Below are 25,479 nucleotides of genomic sequence, written 5' to 3' on the forward strand. Positions count from 1 at the left end.
TAATAGCTATAACTGCTGTGGGAACCAATCAGATCATTGTTTCCTAATCGTATAATACGTTATTCATAATTTGTGACTGACAGGAAGGACAGTGTGAAATTGTTCCATCTCTTTAAGATCATCCATGAGTGTCATTGTTTGTGTCTATGCTGCTAAATAGAGGAGTGCCAGGGATTTGAGCCCTTGCCTGAGCCTGAGTTGCATAAACTGGCTGGTGTTCACGTTGCTGAGGGCTGGTCTTCACTGCTTCAGATTTCTCTTGGGTAGTGGAAACTGAAGAAGTCCAATACAGTGAGGGAATTGGCCAACACTTGCCAATGCAGGACCGAAAAGAAGGCCTGCCCTGTGGCCCTCTTTCATTTGTTAGTGAAGAAACGGCCAGCGCAGCTAGTGAGAAGCTTGATTAATATTTGAAAGCCACAGACTGTTATTAATTATAGAAAGATCACAATTGCGTTACCTTTCTAAATACATTTTAAACAGGATGCGCTAAGTAATAGTACTTTAAAGAGACATAATTATACAAGTATGTGTATATATAGTAATACTTTGTTTAAAATTTGTTAATGTCAGTTTTTAAAACTGTTCTTTGCAGATGCCATGACTGTGGGGCTATTCTTGAAGAATATGATGAAGAAACACTAGGCCTGGCCATAGTTGTGCTCTCAACCTTCATTCACCTTAGTCCAGACTTGGCTGCTCCTCTGCTGTTGGACATCATGCAGTCTGTAGGAAGGTAAATTCAGGACTTTCCTCTCTCTGATATGACTGAAAGAGTTTTGTGCCTGCAGCTGGGTAAATTTATTACACTATATAAAGTTATGTGTTTTAGAACTCTTAACTGAATGATACCTGGTTCTGTCTGCTGTGTTACTCATTTTATCAGTTTCTTATGTAACTTCTTCCACTGTCGCTTCAGGTTTGGTCAGCTCCTTTCATGTCCTCCCTTTTAACCCTCCAAATGGAGGTTCCAGCTTGGGAATCTCCCCAACTTGTCCCACTGTGAGCAGCGATGTGAAGAACTAAGTTTTTCTGCAGTACCTTTATCTTCCTTGAGGACCCTGTTTATTACCTGAACAGCAATTGATGCAATAATTGGTGTGCTTCTTGATCCCATTTTATCTGAAGAAACATTTACTGTTTGTTTTTATTCCTTCTGCTAGTTGGTCCTTGAACCATTTTTTGGTCCACCTTCCTTTCGTTTTTACACTGGATTTGTCAGAATTTATGCTCTTTTCTGCTTTTATTTGAGACATGACTTCAGCTTCTTGAAAGAAGCTGCCTTTTTTTCCTAATAACTTCCCTCACCTTTCCTTTCTTCTGCTCTCTTGAAAGCTTTCTTAACAAGTGGGGTACCTTGACCCAGTCTTTGTAGTGTTATGTTCTTAAAGAGCTTCTGTGCTTCTTGTAAAGACTGAATTCTCTTGGCTACCCCTTTTTGCTGCTTTGAAAGACTTTTACACTTTTATGTAGTTCCTGCTTTATAAGTTATGCACAAATATGGTCAGTTTTTCTGGATTTTTTTTTTCCTCCTGGAGGACTGTTGACTCGTAGGAATAATTATTCATTAGCATACCTGAAGCTCTTCAGGCTTTTTGACCATATTTTGTATGCTAATTAAGTAAAGAGCTGCATCTCCTTATGAGGCTTTCTAACTAGCTGCAGCATGAGATTGTCTCTGATAATGTCTTAAACATTTGGTGTCTATTATTTTTCTCTTGTTACTTCTGTCCAGTGTGCACGGGATAAGGGAATTACACCGTTACTATTGTTCTTCTTCTTGTTGCTGCCTTGGCCACTTCCACAACTTCCTGCCTAAGAGGTGGGAGGGATGTGTTGGGGGTGTTCCAGAATAAACTTCTGAGCAGCATGAGAACTGCAGAAACGATGCACAGATTTCCTTTTCCATGTTCTTTCCAGTGACTGAAGTTAAAATTGCTTGACTGTGACTTCTGCAGGGGTACAGCTTTTCACATCCCTGCCTCTCCACTACCTCCAAATTCCATTTAAACACAGCAGCTATTCATGTCCTCCATTTCCATTAATTTCAAGGCTGCAGTTCCCTGCTGTCATTGCTAATGAACTCTGATGGAGGCAAAGTTTCTAATCTAGACAGATGCTATCCATTCTCTGTGATTCTTGTAAAAACAACAGTACTACAGCCACAGAGGGGAAATCATTTGGAAGATAAATTATCAAGGGATGAGGGCCAAGTGGGCTACTTTTTTCTGTGCTTTGAGGAGGAAATGCTGCATGTTTAGAGGGAGACAGCTGATTGTTTTAGAGCAGCAGATGGCATGCAACATGAATATTCCTGGTAAATGTCCTGAGTTTTCTGTCATTTTTGACAAATTCTAAGTCCAGTAAGAGGCTTCTCACAAAGGAATTACTTTCAATACATGCAAAATAAGTAGCATATACAAGCAAAGAGGCATTCAGGTGCCTCATATGTATAACCTAAGTCACTGTCTTTCAGCAAGCAGTGCTGTGTCATTACCTCCAGCAGAGGTGAGAATGAATTGGACTTCTTGCATTTTTATTCTTAGAAAAAGAACTACTATTTTCATGCTTAGAAAAGGAAACAAGGAAGTAGGAAATCCAGGGCCTTTCAGAATAGCTAAAGAATACACAGATTTTCAAAAGTTATTTGGGTACCTGCAGGTACACATAGGCATCTATTGGGATTTTCAGAAGAGAAAAAGTTCTAGGTTCAAGTTACTGACAATTAGAGATTGATAGGACTCTGGCATGCCCTTAACTTTATACTCTCATTCCTGAATCAAGATTTTTGACTTGTTGATTTGTATTTTATTGATATCCAGTGAGATTTAGCTTTCCAAGCATCAAAGTCCTGTTTGAAAATGGCATTTAGGCTCTTGAGTTAGTGAGGAGCTTTGAAAAATTTCTGTTCTTAACATTTACAAATTTGAACGCATCCATTTACTGTCTACTGTCCATTTACTGTTCTGCTTTGTGGTCTGCAAAGTGGAGGTAATGATGGGGCTTCATGGCCTTTGTGTGACAAATTTAGAGAGGTAATGATAAATGCATACAGGCTGTACATTTCAAAAAGTTTCAGATGTTCCCAAGTGTTAAGTGTAGCTCATGTCTCATGAAGTTTTCCCGAAGTTAGAAAACAAAAGTTCTGTTTATCATAAAAACCACACTTGCATTATTGCATTCAAAAGGAGAGAAAAACTTTGCATCGGACTTTTATTTATTTTAGAAGAAATATTGTACGCTGTTGTATTTGAATGCTTCAGTAGATTTTTGAAAATAAATGTAATGTCCATTGGGCATGTGATTGTTCTCACTGCATTCTACAGAAATCCTCATGTTCTTTAATGTAAGCAGATGCTACAGTTACTCCAGAATCAAGGTCTGTATTGCTTGAAGGTAGCTTCCGACCTGTTTTCACCCAGAATTAGCTTTGCACACCAGAATTAATATGCTGTATTTTAGTGTGGACTCGTCTTAACAGTAATGGAGTCAGGCAGTTTTTCTGATTTAAGCTGAGACAACTGAAAAGAATATAATCTTCAATCCCCTGAGAGTATTGCACTGTTGAAAGTATGTTGTATTCCCAGCATGTCATGCATCATTAATGAAAATCACCATCCATTTTGATTTACACTTACGCATTTGACTGAGCTGCCTTAGAGTAATTTTTGGATTTTGCAGTGATGACTAGAGAGGACACTGTTTTCAGAACAGAGGCTGACTGAGGATTGAGCTACAGCTAAATCCACCCTAAAAGGATCATGAATCAAAGATAAACATTGAAGGCCATATCGTGAGCAAATTAGTGTAGCTCTATGAATTTTCCATTTAGACATATCGTAGAATCGTAGAATGGTTTGTGTTAGAAGGGACCTTTAAGATCATCTAGTTACAAACGCCTGCCATGGGCAGGGACACCTTTCACTGGACCAGGTTGCTCAAAGCCTCATCCAGCCTGGCCTTGAACACTTCCAGGGATGGGGCATCCACAGCTGCTCTGGGCAACCTGTGCCAGTGTCTCACCACCCTCACAGTAAAGTATTTCTTCCTAATATCTAATCTAAATCTACCCTCTTTCAGCTTAAAGTCATCCCCCTTGTTCTATCACTACAAGCCCTACTAAAAGGTCCTATTTCAGCTTTCTTGTAGGCCCCCTTTAGGTATTGGGAGGCTGTTAGAAGGTCTCCCCAGAGCCTTCTCCTCTCCAGGCTGGACAACCCCAACTCTCTCAGCCAGTCTTCGTAAGAGAGGTGCTCCAGCTCTCTGATCATCTTTGTGGCCCTCCTCTGGACTTGCTCCAGCAGCTCCATGTCATTGTTATGTTGGGGGCCCCAGAGCTGAGTGCAGTAATCTAGTTGGGTCTCGTGGGAGCTGAGTAGAGGAGCAGAATCACCTCTGTTGACCTGCTGTTCATGCTTCTTTTGATGCAGCCCAGGATTCAGTAGGCTTTCTGGGCTGCAAGTGCACATTTCTGGGCCACCTTGAGCTTTTGGTCCACCAGTTCCACCAAGTCCTTCTCCTCAGGGCTGTTCTCAAGCCAATCTCTGCCCACCCTGCATTGATACTGGGGGTTGCCCCAACCCAGGTGTAGGATCTTGCACTTGGCCTTGTTGAATTTCATGAGGTTTGCACAGGCCCACCTCTCCAGCCTGTGAAAGTCCCTCTGGGTAGCTATCCATTTATACCAGCTGAAATACTGATGCGCAGCAGATGAGAGTAAAAATTGCATGGTATTTTCTGTGTAAGAGATGTTGCCAATGTACATCTTTGTAACTGCTTTTTAGTATTAAAGGTGTGCTGCTTTGGTATTATAAGCCCCAATTCTGTTTATTTACATGTCCTGGATATTGAAGGGCATGATTTTGCTTTAATATTGTGTTCAGTGTTTTCATCACTGAGTGCCCATATTTGCCTTCAAAGTCTATATTTAGGTACTAAAATACATGACCTGATTTTTGAGAACCCAGTATTTCTTATATGACTTTATAAGAGCTCACAGGTATTTAGTGTTTCTGAAATTAGGCCAGTTATTTAAGTGTCAAAATCTGGAAGTAGAAGCCTCACTTCAGACTGCCAAGTAGAGAATTTGGGCTTAGTCTATGTTCGTGTGTTAATCAGAAAGAATTCAGTCATTAGGCAGCTTCTGGCAAACTTTTTTTTTTCTCCAAATCTCTCTAGGTTAGTAATTATCCATGATGTGCATGTAAGGCAATAGCTTTACTTCATTATCTTCGTGCTAGTATAGGGAAGCAAGTAGATTTGTCTTTAGAGCTGTTAAGTATTTGTGAGACTGCAAGCCTGAACAGAGTTTATATGTCATGCAAACATTATTTGACTGAATTTATGTGCTTTTCTGAAGACCTTTATGGGGTTATTTTAAATATTCTTTAAATTTCTTTTTTATTCTTTCAGAAAAAAGATGATGTATTGGCTTACTTTAAAATGAAACACAAAAAAAAGCGTGAGAGCTTCACTTATTTTTTTAATTTTTATTCCAGGTTGGCATCAAGTACCAGTTTTTCTAATCAAGCAGAAAGGTATGGTAGCAAAAGATACCTTGGCCAAAATGAAACAATTAATCTAAAGCATCATCCTCCCTAGCCCTGAAATCAATTAAATTTAACTTTTTAAAAATTTATTTAAGGTTTGTGACAGTAAGAGGAAAAACCTGTCCTTTCCCACTTGTTTCAAATATGTCATGTGTTCTGAAGGTGAACAGGAACCCATATTCATATGTATTGAACTTGTAAAAAATCAAGTTCAGACATAATTTAAAGATGCCTTCTGGTTTCCATAATTTCAGTGCAGCTTTTTCTAGCCTGTTCTGTGTTCAGTATTTGTCTTAATAAACTGTCTCCATACACTGAATCAAGTGAATCATCCTTGGCCATGGAGAACCCCTGGTAGTGATGTCTCATTGTGTAAATCAGATGCTGAATAGGATAAATTCATTTTGCGAAGCTGTAGAACATGTTAACATGTGCAGTTTATGAGTAAATTGGTAATACTTCAGCTTTTTAAATGAAACCATTCATTTTATGAGTGATCAGAAAGTACTTCATCTCTTGAAGGAAAATGCAAGAGGCAAATTAATATATAAATAATATGTGTTGACCTGTTCTTCATGTGTTTTATGTTAACGCCAAGAACCTCATCCGGTATCACTGAAATACACGATGAGAGAGCAGGACTATATTCAGACTCAGGTGACTCACAAATAAAACTGTGAGCTATTTATTGGGACTTAAATACCTTAGCTATGTGTACATAACTTTCAGCTCTGCGTAATCCAGCTGAAGTCATAAAATCAACATGCTGAACTCTTTTTTGGTATCAGGACAGTTCTGCTTTTGATTGAATACTTCCATAATTAAAAAGAATAGCATCATCTTTATTTTCTCTGTGTAGTCAGCCTCGAGAAGTGTTTCATCTAGAATGCATTTCTTTCTTCTTCCTTTTCCTTCCCTTCGTTTCAGTATGATGATCCCTGGAAATGCTGCAGGTGTGGCCAAGCAGTTCCTCCGTTGTGTGTTCCATCAGCTGGCTCCCAATGGCATCTTCCCTCAGCTCTTCCAGAGCAATATTAAAGGTAATGTGTGGTATCTGAGTGCATTTCTGACCCTTTCAGTTACCTCCGTATGGACAGCCAGTGCAAAAATGTCTTTCAAATTTCAGATGGAAGCTTTTTACGGACCTTGGCCACGTCTCTTATGGACTTCAGTGAGCTGAGCTCCATTGCTGCTCTGAGCCAGCTGTTAGAGGTATGTTGACTACCAGGTCTGTTAATGGTGCTAGTTTTATTAGCATTATCAAGCATATTAGATAATTTCTCCTCATTCATTAAGAGTTCAAACTTGCGTCACCTAAAGCAATGCAAAGTTTTGTTTTGTCCTTCCTGGAAGCAGGATTAAACTGTCCTCACAGTTTTCCTTGTGGGTTTTGCTCTCACTGATAGGTTGGTGTGTCTTTTTTTTTTTTTCTTTTTCCTTAGACCACCTCCTGGATCTGTCCTACACATTGGTAGTGTGGGCCATCCCTTCCCCTAGCACAATTTTCGGTTTGCAGGAACATTTTTGCTTCTCCCTCTCCGCTGTATCTGATGGCATTTTCTTTAAATAGTCCAAAGATTTATTGCCTGCCTTTCACTGCCTGCCTTCTTGGCTTGTTTCTACTGTAACTTTTATCCTCCCGCTTGCACTAGTCACTTGCATGTATCCTGCTCTTCCAAGAGCATGGTGGTTGCTTCATACAAAGATACTGACATCACTTTAAAACTGCTTATATCTTTCCAGGCCTGATCCTAGTAGAAAAGCCAAAAAAGCATACATGGTCTGCTGAACATTAATGAACATATCTTGTTGAAAACTGTTCAAAGGAAAACATGGGCAATCCCCTGATGAATACTTTATGAGTTCAGCTTTTTTTTTTACTACTATTCCAGTCTAAGGAGGTTATGAGTTAGGACTCTACTTATAACATTTTTGGCTCGAAATATTTTGGTCAATACTTAAGGAACTGAAATAGACTTAACTGTCACAGACACAGTTCAAATTGCTGGCACAAAATTTTATCTGTAGCCTTATAGAAGAGGTAAGTAGTATTTTGTCTGAACAAATTAACCTCAGCATTTCAAATACTGTTTAAGGGCCCTTTTGTGCACATGTCCGTTTGTTTATAGTTCTTGTTTTGTTTCCCAGGGTTTAAACAACAAAAAGAATTTACCAGCAGGGGGTGCGATGCTACGCTGTTTGGAAAATATTGCTACCTTTATGGAAGCCTTGCCAATGGATTCACCCAGCAACCTCTGGACCACAATTAGTAATCAGTTTCAGACCTTCCTTACTAAACTCCCTTGTGTTTTGCCGCTTAAGGTATGATGTATGGACATCTGAAACGAGCTATACTGCCATTGGTCAGGATATACCAAACAGTGGGAAAGCTGTGAAAGAGAAATCAGAGCGGATTGTTATGAATATTTTCTAATGTTTTGACTAATGTTTCCAGAGGACTGGATTTATTGTATATCTGATCCATCCCTTTAATTATATTTTCCATGGGTAATGATAAAAACTCTGACCAGAGTACTCTTCACCTCTTTGTTGGCTTTTTTCATCTGTACTTTCTATGCCCTGTCTTTGTTGGATTAGAATACTGCATTTGAGAGAATCAGCATTTTGGCAATGAAAGTCCATCTTGTTTTAACTATTAAAAGAAAATAAAACTCCCGAGGAGAGCAACACCACCTAATTAATTTGCTAAAAGTACACAATAGTCAGACAGGCAGAGAGAACTGAGACTACTGGGAACTGAGCCTAGCCTGTTTGGCTGACCAGGTTGTAGTTCTGGCTGTAATCAGAATATAGTTGCAGAAACTGAATCTAGAAGAACTGGGCTCTGATTTCTGAGTCCTCCTCCTAATCTTATCTCCTAATGTGTGTATTTCCAGATGTCTTTTCAGTAAACACAGCAAAAACTTATTCTGAGTCTTTCCAGTAAACATGGGATTCTGATGCCCTTATTCTGATGCCTTTATTCTGACTTTATTTCCTATGGCTTGTATGAGCCCAGTGGAAATTTCTTCTGTGCAAAGCAGTGTTGCTCAGCCTGAGCTGAGGAATCCAAAATCTAACTTTGTGACTTATAACATTGTCTTTTAAATTGGCTGTCACCACCAAATTACATGAATAATAGTAAATTCCTTGGCACTACTATGCAATAGTCAGATCTTGAAACCTCTTTAGGCTTTGGTAAATTGAGGCACTATCCTGCAACACTTACTAAGCCAAACAGGCAATAGCCATTCCCTTTGCGTACTAGCCACCCCAATCTGTTGTATCTCATCTAATTGAAATAAATAAAGAGAAATACATTGAATCTTAATAGTTCCAGCTGCATGTCTGCCATTCACGGAACGTTTAGATGGAGTGTTTACCTTTTTTCCCTTTTATTCATGGGAGGCTTGCTCCTGAATTTTCCATCTCCTGTTCTTTCCTCTAGGGTCATAAATGACTCTTGGCTGTTCTAGATGTTTACAGCAGGGAAGAGGCAAGACAGCAGATAGACCTTGAAAAGTCCCATTCACTGCTGCCACCTGTGTGATTTACTCAGGGGAAAAGTCAATTATACCATAAGGAATGACTTTAGAGGGGCACCTGGAGCAGCTATTGCCAGGCGGCTTTGTGATGTTATGGGATACTCATTGCAGCCCTGTCTTGGGTTGTGAGGGAAAACTTCATAGCCCAGGGCAACCACAGAAATATAAAATGAGGTAGATGGTGTGTACATCCTGCTAACTCACTCTTTTTTGTCCGCTCTCTTTTTTTTTTCCTCCAAACCAGTTTTATTACAGTGAAAATATATTTCTAGGAAATTTTTGTCATAAAAGGTATAAAGTTGACTTTTCTAAACTAGCCCTTTAGTGAAATTTTCTGATCTCAAGGCCTATGCTGTAGTGTGTTACCACTGAAGGAGTATGATTGTGTATTCAGAAATAAGCGAGTTTTGGCAAAGTAAAGGTCAATCATCAGGGATCATTTTTTAGACGTCACCTATAACTTCTTCTTAGCTGCTACCACTAAAAGCAAGACATGTACAGAAAGGTACTAACTCTGGGTTTTTTCTTTTTTTCTTTTTTTCTTTTCTTTTCTTTCCTGCCTTGAAATATGTTCACAGTGTTCTTTAGATTCTAGTTTAAGAATCATGATTTGCTTGTTGAAGATATCTACCACTAGTGCCACCAGGGTAAGTTCCAAGAAGAGAAAACTGTTGCCTCAGATTTAGCCAGCCTGTGCCGTTCTATGAATGTGGTGTTATCCCCTAGCTAGGAAAGTATTCTATATAAGCATAAAATTGTGCAGTCCGACACCCTTTGGAGTATGAAAAGAGCTTACGAATCTAGGTTACAGTAAAGTGTGGGTGAGATTACGTTCCTGTGTGGGTGTGAATTTATATCTTCTTAAAGATTTGATAGTCTCTTTTTTCCCTTTTTTCTTCCTCCTCTTTTCTTTTGAAAAAATAATAAAAATAGTAATGAACTTCCTTAGAAGTTCTGCAGTACAATTCCACTGAGGTCAGTGAGGTTTTTCTGCATAAACACAATAGAATCTCTTATATCTTGTAAACACTGTGTCAGAGGGGAAACTATTTTCTGATGTTTTGCTTCTAATTTCTCATACGAGCATGAAGGCAAATGCTAGATAGAATAGCCATTGAGTGCAACAGTGTAAATCCCAGCAAGACAGCCTCTGAGATAAAAATAAAGCTGTTCCTTTCAGGCTTTCAGAGTCGAATGAATTTTGTTTTGCTGAGCGACAGGTTACTGATTTCTCTAAATCATGTCATTGCAGAGTCTTCTGGAGCCTTTTTCAAAGTTACTAAGCTTTGTAATTCAGAATGCTGTCTTCACTCTGGCCTACCTGGTGGAACTGTGTGGTTTGTGCTACCGAGCCTTCACTAAGGTAAAAATAAGACTATGTCTACTTCTAGGGATAATGGAAATAGGACAGACAAAGTCCTACTTCCCTCAAGTAATATGTTTGTAAGTTAAGATTAAATCAGTGTCAGGTTTCAGGTGTGTCAACAGTTTTAATGTAGTTTGGCTAATCAAGTGATTTTGATTCAGTGCCTTTTATTATTACTGAGTTTCACATTTACACTATAGACACAGATAAAGGGAACCTGCCGAAAACATTACTTAGAAAAGTATTTTGGTGTGTTTTCATGACCTGGAATTTTTTTTCTCTTGAAGAGATGATGCCTGGTATTCATGCGTGACTTGAAATGTCTATACAGTCATATCTTTCCTAGTGCACAAGTTTAGCCACATAACTTGTGCAGTAAAAGCTTAAATATTTCTGGTAATGCCTTTGAGAGCACAGCTGTTAGGGAGGGCAACAGATAGCTAAGTGAAGTGGAAGACTCCAAGTCAGGAGCTTCCCAGATTAGATCCTCTTTCATCCTGTATTAGGTATCTCACTTCAGTGTGCATGGCTGTAAGCTGCGTAGAAAAGAGAGTAAGTATGTGTGTACCTTTAAAAAATGTGTAAGATTTCTGGGTGAAAGCTGTGTGTACAAATAACACTCAGTTAACACTCAAGTTCATTTTGTAGCTATTGGTGAGAAGTTAAACAACAAAATCTACAAAAACCAATCAGACCTTTCACTCAGGCCCTGTATGCTCCATTATGTAGATTGTTAAGGTACTGAACAAGAATGTTGCTTCAACTGCTAAAGTGCACAGTTTTCCATCCTCAGTACATTGTCAAAACAGTAATTAATCATCAGGAAACATTCTCTCATAAGTAGCTACATGATTTTCTATATTGATAATGGACAACTGGAACATGTGTTGCTTCAGTCTTGGTAAGACAAAGTATCGCTGGACAAACAGTGAAGAAGAAATGATAAAAGCAACGAAACTCTAGCACAAAAACTGCACCACAAGAAAATAAGTAAAACTTTTACTGGATGTAATAGTTTGAAGCATTAAATAGAAACTAACAGTATGTTTAATTACAGCAAGCAAATGCTACCAGATCTATAGTTAAGGCTTTGGGCAAGGCAAAGTGAGAAAAATAAAGTCCAACATGTTTTTTTTTCATTGAAACAAAAAATGTGCCATTTAAAACTGAAGCAAAAATACTCCTCTTGCATTCATGGTCTGATAAGACTATTTCACATATGCCTGCTAAAGCAAATTGTGAAATACAGAAATAAAACAGTTTTACTTCCCTCATGCTCTACAGTTTTGGTTATTTCAAAAAAAAATTTATTAAGCCCCTGGTATCATGCGTTTCTTGCTTGCTTCCTGGTTCAATGTTCTGTTAATATATTGCATACTTAATTGCACACAGGAAGCTTGGATTATAGTGCTTGGTAAAATCTCCTACTTGATTTAGTTTAATACAACCTGGTGACTCAGAAATGGAATCATTAGTGAATGGTCTGCAATTCATAGCCACAAAATGCTTAATTTAGTGGAACTCCACACTACATTATCTTTGTTATTTCTGAAAGCTTATAATGGTTTTGCATTAGAAATATCAAATTGATGACTGCTGTTAGGAAAGAATATCCATTGTGATGTCTGTGTTTCTCTACAGTGGAAATCACTGTAGCCAAGTAAGAGCGTTGTTTGTGATAGAATACCACATAGAAGTGAACTCCAGAAGGAAAATAATTTGTAACCATTGAAACTATTCAGATTTAATTACTTGTTTTGCAACTTTGAATGTGCTGGCTGGAACAAACCACCAGCTTTCAGCTAAGCAGTGGAGGATCCTTGTGTTTTCAAAGACCAAGCTACTCTGACATGCACTTTGTAGAGGTCATGCTGTACAACCACTCCAAATCTTATTTTATCTCCAAAGTTTTCCTAATATCCTGTGGCAGGAATATCTCAGTTTCTCTTGTCTTGGAGCCTGAAGACTCACATCAGTCTGATATTTCCTTGTCTGAGTTTCTGTTCCAGGTCAGTAATTTGATTTTTCTCAGCACCTTTAGAACTCTCAGTTGAGAGTAGCATCATCTCTTCTGTGGATTGTAGTAATCTTTACTTTCAAGTATCTTAAGGTCAGAAATGGACACTTTTTGGCTTTGCTGTCTCTTACAGCTTGAACCTAAACTTAACCTTTGACTAGCATTCTGTTGACCCTTATTAAGTAAATCAGAATGCCACTGCATTGGACATGACATGATTTTGCTATTTAATTTCTTTAAAGAATATTGAAGTGGCTGTTCTTCAGTATTTGTGATTTGCTACTACTCTACTGTAGTAGCAGCAGAGATAAAATAAAGAATTTTGCTTTATACTGGCTTACTTGCAGGATCACATACCACTGCATTGAAGAACCAAATATACTATTCTTATTACTAAATTACTTATTTAGTAGTTTCACGCTCTACACATAGACCTCTGGCAAGTCACAGTTTGGAGGTTGCAAGGCATTTTTTTATAGAGATGTAGACACTTGAGAGGGTTAATTTAGTTGAACAGAGGCTAAAGAGGTTGTATTCTTGACTCTTTGGTGCCAGGTTTACACATGTGACTCCCCTGGACTTCATTCTCATGGAACTAGTACCCATTCACAGTGTTGTGGCAGAGTATAAAGTTCTTAAATATGTATAAACACAGTTTATACATATTTATCACCAGCAGAATGACAAGAATAAGTAGACTTCAAGAGGAAGGGTACTCTGGGCTATTGACTTCAGTGCCATCACTCTTGATTTACAGTGCAGGAAGCAAGAGGTCAGATGGCAAAAAAACATTTTGCTTGATTTTGCTTCTCCCCTCTGCATTGCATGTACTTAAACATTAAGAGTTTAGATTGTGAGACAGGACACTTCTTTAACAAAGAGGGTAGCTCAGTGTTGTATTATCCTTAGAGCCAAGGAAAGCTGGGATTCATGAAGGTTATGTTTCCTTCCCCGTGTTCTGACGGAGCAATCCAGTATGGTCTAATTACGTCCTGTGTAGCATAGGTGTTAATCTGTAAAATAGCTGAATGCTTCTGAAAGAATTTTACCTCTCTTCTTTCCCAGTATGTGCAGGCTGCTGTAGTGAGTTACTAATAGGAACTTCTGTCCAGTGTTTTGCAGGATGTGGTTGTCAGCTGTCTGAGCATGGAACTGCATTATGTGTGTCTTAAGACTGTGAAAGCATACGACAGTTGGAAGGTGTCGCAGCACTCTCCAAACTATCAAGCTGCAACAAGGTCTTTTACCATCTCATACCAGCATACTCTTCATGCCAGTCCCTTTGCTGCCTTCTCCTCATCTCTCCTCACCCAGGGCACGTGTTCTCTCTTCTCTGCTTCTTCCTCCTCTCTCTTCCTTGGCTGCTCTCTCTCCATTGGCTGCCCCACCACTGAACAGAACCAGCCACAGCTGGTTATCTACACAGCCCTTATCTACATCAGCCAACCCACCACCCCTGAAGCCAGCTGTATATTATCAATGATAATTAACCCACCTTCATTCCTCTACAATTCCCCCCTTTATCTTTTTTTCTTTTTTTTTTTCTCTTTCTCCTTTTTAACAATTCATACCTCATGTTTTTACCAATCATCACAAACTTTTTACAAATAAACTTTTCTTACAGTCTGGATAACTTGTCCTTGAACTCTTTTTTTCTTCTTAACATTTCATGCCTTATGTATTTAACAGTCATCACAACTTTTTCACAAAAACTTTTCATACAGTCCAGACAATTTGTCCCTGAACTTATACACATATCCCTTCTTCAATTTTATATTGAGCTTTTCAGCTTCTGCAAGGTGATCGCCTCTCTTCTCATCTGCTTTCTTGAAATCTGGGATTTTGTTTTCTTCAGAGTGGAGTTCTGATGAACTTATAGTACCTCATCCTTTCACCTCTTGGGTCACACTGGACAGTAACCTGAATGAGCTTTCAACAGCAGCAGATCTAGAATACAGCACTAATACATTACTCAGTGTTCCAACAAGATTCTCAACATCCTTGTGGTCGCTCATTTCTTCTACGACTGGAGACACCTTCAATGAGCACATAAACACTGGCAAGAATACCACCAGGCCGAGCAGCAGCAGCAATGGCAGGAGCCGCTTGTGGCACCGCGCCGCTCCCACACCTTCCCCCAGCACAGCCATCACCACTGTCTGGCCAGACCTGCTCTGGACCTGCTGCTGCTGCAGGCTGCTGCCACGTCTGGCCGTGTACTTCACCGTTATCACCCGTTACCCTCAGTCTCTTTAACTCCACGGCAGTCAGGCTTCCTTCTCTTTGATCCCAACGGCTCACCTCTACCGGTATCTGATCTGGATCCCCAGGCTCTTCCCGCCTATCACAACATGATCTGGATCGCAGGCTATCCCTGCCTGTCTCTGCTACATTGGGCACCGCCGTCACTGTTCAAAACTTCAGATGTCCCCCAGCACAGCCATCACTGCTGTCGCTGCTCATTACACTCAGTCTCATAATCTGAAGGGCCTCACACGGGTCAACAATTGTCACAGCACTCTCCAAACTATCAAGCTGCAACAAGGACTTTTGCCATCTCATACCAACATACTCTTCATGCCAGTCCCTCTGCTGCCTTCTCACCCAGGGTGCATGTTCTCTCTGCTTCTTCCTCGGCTGCTCTCTCTCCATTGGCTGCCCCACCACTGAACAGAACCAGCCACAGCTGCCCCTTATCTACATCAGCCAACCCACCGCCCCTGAAGCCAGCCCACAGCTGTATGTTGTCAATGATAACTGACCCACCTTCATTCCTCTACAGGAAGGTTCACTCTTGTGGGTGAATTCTAGCCAAGTAATCAGGGTCTGTTTGCACCTTGACTATTGTGCTCTGTTCTGGTTCCACATTCCCAGTCAGAATATAGTAGAATTGGAGACAGTTCAGATAATGGTAACAAGAATGATCAAATAGTGGGATGAGTTCCACATACAGAGCAACTAAGTTAGGGCTCTTCAGTCTGAAACAACTGATGGGAATGTGAGAGAGGTCACAAGTGACCCAGGCAGGGATGGGTAATTTCTTGCCTTTCCAGAACAAGAACATAGCGAGACTGTAGGAACCAGTGGCAAAGCAAGTAAAGGGGAGTGGTTCTTCAACAGTGTGTGAGTCCTTGCCAAGTACTATGGGTACTGAAAGTTGACATGCATCCAGGATGTCAATGGACACATACATGGAAAAGAAATCCACTGAGAGATATGAATTACACAGAAACCATTCTGAGCTCAGAAGTTGCCTGAGCTGAAAATGGTGGCTAGGAGAGCAGTAGTGGAGTTATACATGCTTGCCTTGTTTTTATTCTTCCTTTTGCATCTGGCCTTGTTGGAGATAAGTTACTGAGGACATTTGTTCTGGTCTGACCTCTCCTGGATATTCTTATATTGTGTTATTCTTACCAGAGCACCACTCACACATGTGGGATGTGTGACTTTTGAGCACTTCTACCCTCAGATAATGGTTTCATAATACAGCTGAACTGGTCCAATGTTTGCTGCTCCCATAAGGGAATGATTTATTTATTGTTTTAAGTTTAATTTTGAAGTGTTAGCTTCCTGTGAGTTTAGCTGTCTAGACTGCAGCAATGTAGTCACACAAGGACCGCTGCAGTTTGGAGCTGATTCCATCAGCTAAATGTGTTATCTGTCCTTACATTCCATGTAATTGAAGATCAAACTAGGAGCTTGAAGTAAGTTCTCTTGATTCACAGGCTGTCATCATAACATCCGTGAAAGACATACCATTCTGTTGTTTTGGCACCTTTTCCCAAATCAGGGGCTGATATTTAAAATCTGTTTTCATTAAAAGGTATGTGGGTGTTGTGGGAGACACAGTGTTGCTGTAAGCTTTGTTCGGCAGTATGCTGGGCAGATACAACGTGGTGACCTTAGCTTTCTGAGGAGGAATGCTGGTGACTGGCTTCTTGGACTGCTGCAACCAAAGCTTACTCTCACTTCCAGCTATTCATCGCCTCCAACTCATTCCTTTGTAGCTGCACTTGCTACTGTGTTCAGCTGGATGTGGCCTTCAAACTGACCCTCACTAACTAAACCTCCCAAGACTTCTCTGAGGAAGAGGCAAACTTTATTATCCCATTTTATAGATGTCATAGAGGAACAGAGGCCCTGGCTGAGTGAAATGTTCCACACATTTAAGTTAAGTGAGCAGTCAAGTGCCTGAGATTTACAAGATGGACGATACTAGGCTTTAAATCTTAAGCACACTTTGGATATGCTATCTTATTTAGACAACATTATTTCATCTCTAATGGTCATTTGAAAGTGTACGTCTTCCTGCTGATCAAAATTCTTGACTTTTTGTTCCACATTTTTATCTTATCATCCAAAGTCAGAGAATGTCAAAGTAAGATGTGTAACAGGCTCGTCTTATCTCTGGTACCTCCTTGCTGTCTCAGCTCTACAGCTCTATTCTTAGGCTTCTGTGTTCTAATCTCCATTGGCTGGTTTTCCCCTGTGTTTTAAAATGTTTCTGTTGTAGCAGCTGTAGCCAAGATGGTTTTTATTGTGTGAGTGGAAAAGTACTGCTACTTTAATAATACTTGCACAAGCTGTCTTAGTGCAAGCACCCTTATTTTAAGGGGAGTGACAACAGAAAAAAAAGTATGGTAAAATGTAGACCTGTTCTGACAGGTTTAATGAAAGAATAATGCTGAATACTATTGCCAGTTTTGTTCTCCTGTGTCAATCCTTAACTGCTTTCCCCTTTTCCCTTTATATGGAACTACGTAGTGAAAACTACACTGCACGCCTAAACTTTATAACTCTTTTATAACATCTGTCTATATTTCACAGGCATAATATTGAAATATTGGATATAGTGCCTGATACAAAGTCAAAAGAGAATCACCCTCATTAATGTCTGTTCAATCAAGTCTGTAGGATTACATAAATGACGAATGATGTCTACTTTTTTCAAGACAGGAGAAACCAGTACACTGTTGTAACTTTTTTATTCTCAAACTTAGATAAAAAGTATCTTTATGGTTTACTAGTGGGTGTCAGTGAATTTCAGGACATTCATAATTCTCTGTTTTCCTGTTATAGGAAAGGGACAAATTCTACTTGACGCGCAGTGTCATATTGGAGTTACTGCAGGCACTCAAGTTAAAGTCACCCTTACCAGACATGAATCTGCTGCTGTTGGTGCAGGTACAGGAGACTCTTATGTAATTCTCATACCGATCCTGTCTCAGCCCAAATTCAGGGTGGGGTGGGGATGGGGGGTGGAGGCGAATCCAACATGGTTGCAGAAAGTACCAGCAATGTCAGGGGAAGCAAGAATTTTTTGAATCAAAATCCAGTTACACTTGTAACCATAGGTGCATACCTTTAGACTCCCATACTAAAATTTATGAAACTAAACTGGGAATCCACATTTCCCAAGGTGATAATGACCTGTGCATCATTGCTGATGTATTGAGGATCATAGAATATATCCTGAGTTGGAAGGGACCCATAAGTATCGAGTCCATTGAGCTTCATACCATGTCCCAGGCTGCCCCAGGTGCTTGTCTTCATATCATAGCTCCGAAACCGGTGAGCAGTTTGTGTGGGAAGGAGGTGCTAGCTGATCATGGGCCAGAACTCAGTTTCTGTCTATTTAGGCAGGCAGTAAGCTGTCACCAGTCCCTGGAGACCATTCTCTCTAAACATGGAATTTTCCAGCAAAGAATACATAGACAGTATTTCTGTTCCTTTCATTCTGTGAATTGCTGAGGTAGGAGTTAAGCTAGCTTTTTCATAGGAGAATCTGAGTAAGATACAAACTTGTGAAAAATCTTTCTGCCTCCAACATGCCAAGTGTGGCACTGTCTGGCACTGTTTCAAGCCTGTCCTTGAAAAACAGTTTACTGAAGTCCATCAGTTTTAATTGCAGGTAGCGGGCTTTCATTGTTTACAATGATCTAACCATTACATATGTTTAGTAACTATAAATGACAGGGGACCAGCACAACAGCACTCCATAAGGTTCAAGCAAGATGTTCGTTATGTAGACCATTCATAATGCTCCCAGCATCACAGCTCCATTCACTCTTTCCCCTCTCATTATGGTGTCAAAGTGTCAAAGGTTCATATAGCTTACTATGGGCTCGCTTTCTTTTGAGCACTGGTACATTACTCATAGTAAATAAGTGGTTGCCAGTTGACAGAGAAATAATACTGACAGGTGAAATTATATAGCAGTTAGGATAACTCTGAAAACAATTACAATGCCATCAGTGTTAGGGGAAGAAGTTGGCGTGGGGAAGAATAACACTTCAGGGTCTTTATTTTGATAATAAAAAAAATTTAGTCTAAAAAGCTGAAATTAGCATTCTTTTTAAAATTTTTTTTTTTAAAGCCCAGAATACTTCTTTTTTTGGTTGCAGTCAAGACCATCGACAAAAACCACCAGCCTCTTTTCTGGCTTACAGCTGGTGATGCAGATTGATACCATGTGCATCACTGTTTGTTGAATTGAACTGAATTTTATTTTTATTACAAAATCAATTTTTCTGCCTAGCTCCATTGTATAGCTTAGTCCCATGGCTGCCCCAAAGGGTGACAGTCCCACAGTCTAGTCAATCCTGAACTCTTCATTTGAGAATGCGAACATGCCAGATGAGTTTTGGCAGTGGGATTTAGCTGGTAAACACTTGTCCTTCACATTGAGCCAATTGCCTGATAGACACAGTAAGCAAAATTCTCTCTTACATCATCTCATAAAGATAAAATGATAATTGCTTGGTTTTCCTCCTAGCATTGTTCCCATACGCTGTATTCACTTTGGGATGTATTCATACCTTAACAGCACCTAATGTGGATATAAATGTCTTTTATGATGTCTCTCTTTCAGAGGCTGATGAAGTGATTCATATTTCCTGCTATCCAAAGCAGCCAGCTTCTGTTTTTATGCAGTCAATGGTAAAGAATAGGGGTTGTATTCAGACCATCTGCTATCGATGCCTACTGGAGGCATGATGACTACTTCTCCCATTGATTGTGTAAATTGGCAGCCCTTGGTAGTATGTGGTCTGAATCATTCAACAGCCTCTTGAATTTAAATACTGCAATAACCATTAAGCCCATCTTAAGCAGCATTGTAATTTAAGAAACCTAGTAGTAAAAAACCCCATATCTTTCTGCTTATTTTTATTTTCTTTGCTGTCATTAATAGAATGAAGGGATTGGTTCACCTCTTTACCACACAAAGCTACTACAATATTGATTCAGATTGCATGGTTTTGAATCCATGAAGCTATAGCACGGTTAATACAGCACTAAACGGAAATGGTTTTAATTTCCAGGACAGTCATGTCTCCACGGACATGTTAGCCTGTATACAAGATTCTATACAGACAGTGCACACAGAACACAGTCAAAATGTTCGAGATAATAAAGGAGCTAGGAGCCCTTTAATTTAATGATAGATCAGTCGTAGGCTGGCTAACAAAGGAATTCCTAGGAATGTACATTTGACACCCGCATGCATCCAGATTACATAGTGCCGTCAGTGTCACTGGTGACATCAGTGCTAAGATGAGACTTAACTTTATCGCACTTTACAAAGAATGAGAATTTTAACCAGATCACCCCCATTATTGCACAGATGTCCTGAATGATAAAGGGTACGGAAAGGCTGTCTCCTTGATTTGTCCTAGCACATGAAAGCCATCAAGTACGTGCTGCTGTTCCATGGGTTTCCATAGGAACTGCTGCTTCACCCAGCATTTTGTTTCCCAGGATTTTTCTCCTGCTCACATTTCACCAGCACACATCTTCAGGATTTCCATTACTTAAAATTATATTAGTGTCTCATTAAGATTTGCTTGTTCAGCTAGGCTCTAAGGTTCAGTATATCTGATCTGTTTTGTTTAGATGGCTCCTTTTTTAGGCCAGATCTTCAGCTAATGTAAATCAGTGTATGTCTAGTGGTTCCACTTGTGTTTCTGTGAAGATCTGATCTACTAATTACTGAATGGAAGGATTTAAAGTTACATATAATACATTTATAAGAATATATATTTTAATGTGGTGGTTTGACCTTGGCTGGGTGCCAGGTGCCCACCAAGCCGCTCTATCACTCCTCTTCTTAGCAGAGCATAGAGGGGAGAGAATAAGATGGAAAAAACCCCTCATAGATCAAGGTGGAGGCAGTTTAATAAAGCAATGACAAAGCTGCACACGGAAGCAAGGAAAACAAAAGTTATTCTTTACTTCCCATCAGCAGATGATGTTCAGCCACTTCCCAGGAAGCAGGGCTTCAGTATGCATAATGGTTGCTCTGGAAAACAACTGTTGTAAATAATGGATGTCCTCCCTTCCTTCTCCTTTCTCTTAGCTTTTACAGCTGGTCAGACGTCATATGGTGTGGACTATCCCACTGGTCCCTTTGGGTCAGCTGTCCTGGCTGTGTCCTCTCCTAAGATCTTGCCCACCCCCAGCCTACTGGTGGGGGTTGGAGGGGAAGGTGGGGGAGATGGCCTTGATGCTGTGCGAGCACTGCTCAGCAGTGGCCAAAACTCTGGTGTGTTATCACCACCCTTCTAGCTACCAGTACAAGCACGGCACTGTGGGGGCTGCTGTGGAGAAAATTAGCTCCATGGTGGCCAGATCTGATAGATTTTAAAAATCTGGTTATGAATGGAGGTGTAATACAGATGATTATGGTATATAGGTAATTCACTACTGTCAGCAGACACTCCCATTTAGAAATGATTTTGCAGCTGTATCTTAACAGACAATGCTAATAAAAAGCATGGCAATTATTTGCCCTGTTTTTCGTCTTATTGCAGGATGGGGGTATTTTTCTTTCCTTTCTTCTTTACATATGGCATTAAATCTCTTGCCAGTGATGTCTTAATATATTATAGTATTTGTAGAGGGAGACAACATAAGTGACAGTGAATTGGACTGGAAATGTAAGAAATTTTTCATTTTGAGTTTGGTTTCCCCATCCTCTTTTGACTGCATTGCAACTTTTGGAAGGGTCCTTGGAACTGGCGGTCTGATAATGAGAAAGATAAACTAAACAAGGCCTAATTTTTTGTTAGACATGGATTAGACTTTGTCAGATTGGGTTATATAACAGATATTAATTTTAAACTCCTCTGTGCCGATGTAGAAAGCTTATGGAAGGCCAGTAGAGCTTGCTTGAACTGCGGCTTCTTATTATTACTCTTAAGAGAAAATGTTGCCTGAAATAAATTACGTTTGTCTTTGGCAAGGTTTTTTGGTTGACTTATATGTTGAGTGCTGTACAATGTTTGTAGCAGTGCACTGAACTCACTGTTGGATGCTATATATACACTGAGCCAGATATTTCAGGGTATTATGGTCCTTTTTTGCATCTGATGTCGTACAAGGGAACCCTAAACTACACACAAATGGTTGAGTGAGAAATCCTTCATACAGGAAAACAACATATCTGTTGTCCAGCAGACCCAGTGTCAACATTGCTCTTTCTGAGATAGGGTGCAGTAGTAGAAAATCTGTCATCTATTTGCCTAAGTCCATTGATGGCCTTTCTTTTAAAAGAGAAGTGGAGTCATGGCTGCTGTGTGAAGTAAGACTGAACTGCCTTTACTGGATTGATACAGCCCATAACCCAGGCACCAGGCCTTCTCAACTGAAATATGAGTTAGATTACTGTTTTCTTTCCATTTGACTTATTCTGGTGTAAAATAAATTCTAACCAGAAGAAGAATCAACTGAAGCCAGGCCTGTTTTTGAGGATACTTGATTAGATTACTAATCTAAACTCAGGTATGTCTTTCTGGTATTTATCCCAGAGAACAGACACTCTTCATCAAAACATAGGTTAAGTAGTCTTGGTAGACAGTCTGAGTTCAGATTAAGTCTGTCATTGGAAGGTAAAGTGTGTGGAAGTGTGAGAGTAAATTCTAGGTCTGTAAAGAATATTTGGAAATATTTTCAAGAGCGGTCAGTCATTGAGAGTACTGCTAACACACATTCATCAGACAACTGTAAAATATATTGTGTAGTCAGTATCTGTCTCAATTTGTGAAGGTACCATGATGTTAATTTTCAAGAAAGAAGATTAAGGCTCAGATGTTAGTCTAACTTCTTTTCTCTCTGCTGTTTCTTGGAATGTTGCATTGCATCACTATGGACAGAAATTTCTCAAGTGCAAATACAGTATTAGGACAACAAGTTTAGGAACAAGCAAATCATTTCCAAGATGTCCAATGCGTGAATGAAGCTTATGATAATCAAATAACAGTATTAGCAGGTCTAACATATGAATGATATATACATCAGAGATTTTGGGTCAAGGGATCTGGAGATAAGAAAAAAAAAAGGCAAGGAAAGTAAAAGCATAAGAAAACCAATTAGAAAGATTCTACTGTAACAGGATGATACTGACCTCTCAGAAACAGCTTCCATTTTTGTAGCCTTGTGGTCTGTGTTATGCAGAAGTTATACCACACTATACCAGGATGTTCTCAACTTCAATATTGTTCATATAATTCATCATTGTAGAACTTCAGTGACAGTATTGTAATGTCACAGTGAAGAATGGCGTGCTGCCTTGCCATCCACTGTCATGATTTACTCTGTAATGAAAGAGTAACATTTGATATATGCAAGGAATAGCAAAGATGTATATTTTTACTCATAAAGAAAGGCTGATTTATTATATAATATTCTTCAAATTGCTTCTGCACAGCATATATGTGTTAATTAAGGACATTAAAGTCATATGTTTTTTCATTAAAATTAGCTCATTTATAATGGTGTGTTAAGTAGGTTGTTTATAAAGAAAGAGAGCTCTAAAGGCAAATTACCATGAATAAAAGCAAGAAGAGATCTGAAGTGATTTTAATAAAGTCATGAATAAACTATTAATGTCTTCAGGTTCTTCCAAAAATAATGAAAAAATAACTTTTCTTTAATTTCTTCTTAGTTTGTTTGTGCAGATGCTGGAACAAAACTAGCTGAGTCTACAATCTTGCATAAACAGATGATTGCCTCTATGCCTGGTGTAAGTACTGAGTGAATCAAACTCCATCTCTTAGTTTTGGTTTTTAAAAAATGTATCTTATTCAGCTTGTTTTCCTTCATTGTAATGTTCTTTTCATTTTTTTTCTGGTTGTCAAGGTGTATTGCAGGCAGAGGTTGAGATTCTTCTTCCTTTTTATTAATGCTGGAAAAGTTCTGAATTTGATATATCTTCCCTTTCTTTCACTGATCATCTTTAGTTGGAGCCTGTACTCAAGAAGACAGCATGTGAGGAACAGACCAGCTGAATGCCTCAAAAAGTGGTAACAGGGAGGAAAGCTACAAGCTATTGGCTCCATTCTGACAAAAGATTGTCCAGTTAATGAAGGGAGTTAACAGTATTTTTCTGGACATTCATTATATCCTGCTGATGAGTGTAGCTAAATTACCAGTACTCATAATTGCCCAGGTGCTGGATATGCACCTGGTGAATATGTGAGGAAGTAGCACAGCTGGAGGTCTTGTTCCATGACACGTGTGACTGAGTACCCAAACAGATGAGGGTTAGTTCAGGTCTGCTCCACAAGCTGAGGAAGGCTCGTTTCCCTTTATTTGTGCGTCTGTCAGCTTTAGGGATGACCTTATAGGATCTTTCCCATATATCTTCTGAATTTTGTGATTTTTTTTAAAAGCAAATCTTCAATAATACCTTCCCTCCCAACAGAATATTTTAGTTTATACTTGCTTTAGATAGAGTAACTTTGGTGTTACAAGGTATGATAGGAAAGTGGTCATTTCAGAAGAAATCGTAGAGAATCAGGCTGCGTGCTGCTTGAATGAATCGTAACAGATGGCTGGAGAGAAGTCTTCTGCAACTGAGTATTATTTTCAGAGGTCTGAGTATAGTATCTTGTATAATTCTGTTATTCAATATTTTAGAACCCATGTGGAATCCGTAGTTCCACATAAACTGGATGGAGGATATGCTGACGGGGCTGCCAGTGACCTTGTTTTACTGGTTGTTATGCTGTCAAGGCAACTGACAGGCATTTGAAATAGCATTTGAAAAGCCAGAAGGTGGCATAGTTCGACACCGTGTAGATTGATATTAATACACAAAAATGGGAAGCACCCAGGTCAGTTGCTCAAAGTAGAATGGTAACAGTTTTTCAAACTTCAGACACTAAAACTCAATTATGGCTTAATAATTTTGTGATCACAACTAAATCTGGTTCATTTGTATACTCAGATAGTGTAATTGGCTTCCGTGCTTCAAAGTGTAGGTAATGAAACAGAGGTCAAAGAGTGGTTTTCCCCTGTAAACTTCATTGTAATGACTTGCCCTGAGCCTGTGGCTTCGGATACAGTAGTTTTTGGCAGCTTCAAAAAGATATCTAATTTGATAATTCCATCACTTAGTCTCAAAAGCTAAGCATTGCTTTTACTTGGCCCCTAAGAATGAAGCATTCATAGTTCTTGAATTCAGCTAGCATTATCTTCACCTCAGACTATTAACATGTAAACAGAAGTTTATATGATACCTAGTGGGTCAGTTGTATCACCTTTTAGAAGTTTCTCTCCGGGTTTCTTTGGTCTGGTCAAAGCCTTTATTTAATCTGACAGCTTTGTTCAGTTGACTGCTTTGCACACCTTGGGCGCATGTACTAGCTGAAGGCCAGATTCTCATTTCTCACTGTGTTTTAGGAAAAGGATTATGAATATTTGTACTGTGGGAGTACAAGCACCACATTAAATCCTTTTGTTTTCCCTTTGAGGTTGTTCTTGCTCTGGCACAGATCACTTCTCAATGTGTACACCTTTTTGATCAATCTGGAGCAGTTCATGAAGGATTTTATTTATCCCTTGTAGTCCTTGCCTCCCCTTTTCAAAATTGAAGCTAGCATAGGTGCTATTAGAGTCATGTATTTTGAATGATTTTGCTTCAGGAAAAAAGAAGTAACTCTTAAATTTCAGTGGTTTTCATTTTACTGATGTTTATACATAAAATACCTGAGGCCAGTCATT

At 39.4% G+C, this 25,479-nt stretch overlaps 1 protein-coding gene and 1 long non-coding RNA gene across 9 annotated transcripts in view; one reads left to right on the top strand and one right to left on the bottom strand.

The window, feature by feature from the left end:
• The window catches only part of UNC79 (unc-79 homolog, NALCN channel complex subunit), a 118,024-nt gene that overhangs the window by 74,630 nt on the left and 17,915 nt on the right, over positions 1 to 25,479 (top strand). For all 5 annotated transcript variants that reach the window (XM_056345364.1, XM_056345365.1, XM_056345366.1 and 2 more), the window contains 9 exons: positions 596 to 736; positions 5,499 to 5,537; positions 6,477 to 6,589; positions 6,676 to 6,761; positions 7,698 to 7,871; positions 9,673 to 9,741; positions 10,347 to 10,457; positions 17,557 to 17,661; positions 23,420 to 23,497. In XM_056345364.1, the coding sequence (XP_056201339.1) occupies positions 596 to 736; positions 5,499 to 5,537; positions 6,477 to 6,589; positions 6,676 to 6,761; positions 7,698 to 7,871; positions 9,673 to 9,741; positions 10,347 to 10,457; positions 17,557 to 17,661; positions 23,420 to 23,497 (916 nt within the window). The remainder of the gene's footprint in view (positions 1 to 595; positions 737 to 5,498; positions 5,538 to 6,476; positions 6,590 to 6,675; positions 6,762 to 7,697; positions 7,872 to 9,672; positions 9,742 to 10,346; positions 10,458 to 17,556; positions 17,662 to 23,419; positions 23,498 to 25,479) is intronic.
• Positions 1 to 25,479, bottom strand: part of LOC130152225 (uncharacterized) — a 78,222-nt gene that overhangs the window by 43,742 nt on the left and 9,001 nt on the right. For all 4 annotated transcript variants that reach the window (XR_008822926.1, XR_008822924.1, XR_008822925.1 and 1 more), the window contains exon 2: positions 22,880 to 23,069. This is a non-coding gene — a long non-coding RNA (uncharacterized LOC130152225). The remainder of the gene's footprint in view (positions 1 to 22,879; positions 23,070 to 25,479) is intronic.

The sequence above is a fragment of the Falco biarmicus genome, chromosome 7 (assembly GCF_023638135.1).
Source record: "Falco biarmicus isolate bFalBia1 chromosome 7, bFalBia1.pri, whole genome shotgun sequence".
NCBI classification, from domain to species: Eukaryota; Metazoa; Chordata; class Aves; order Falconiformes; family Falconidae; genus Falco; species Falco biarmicus.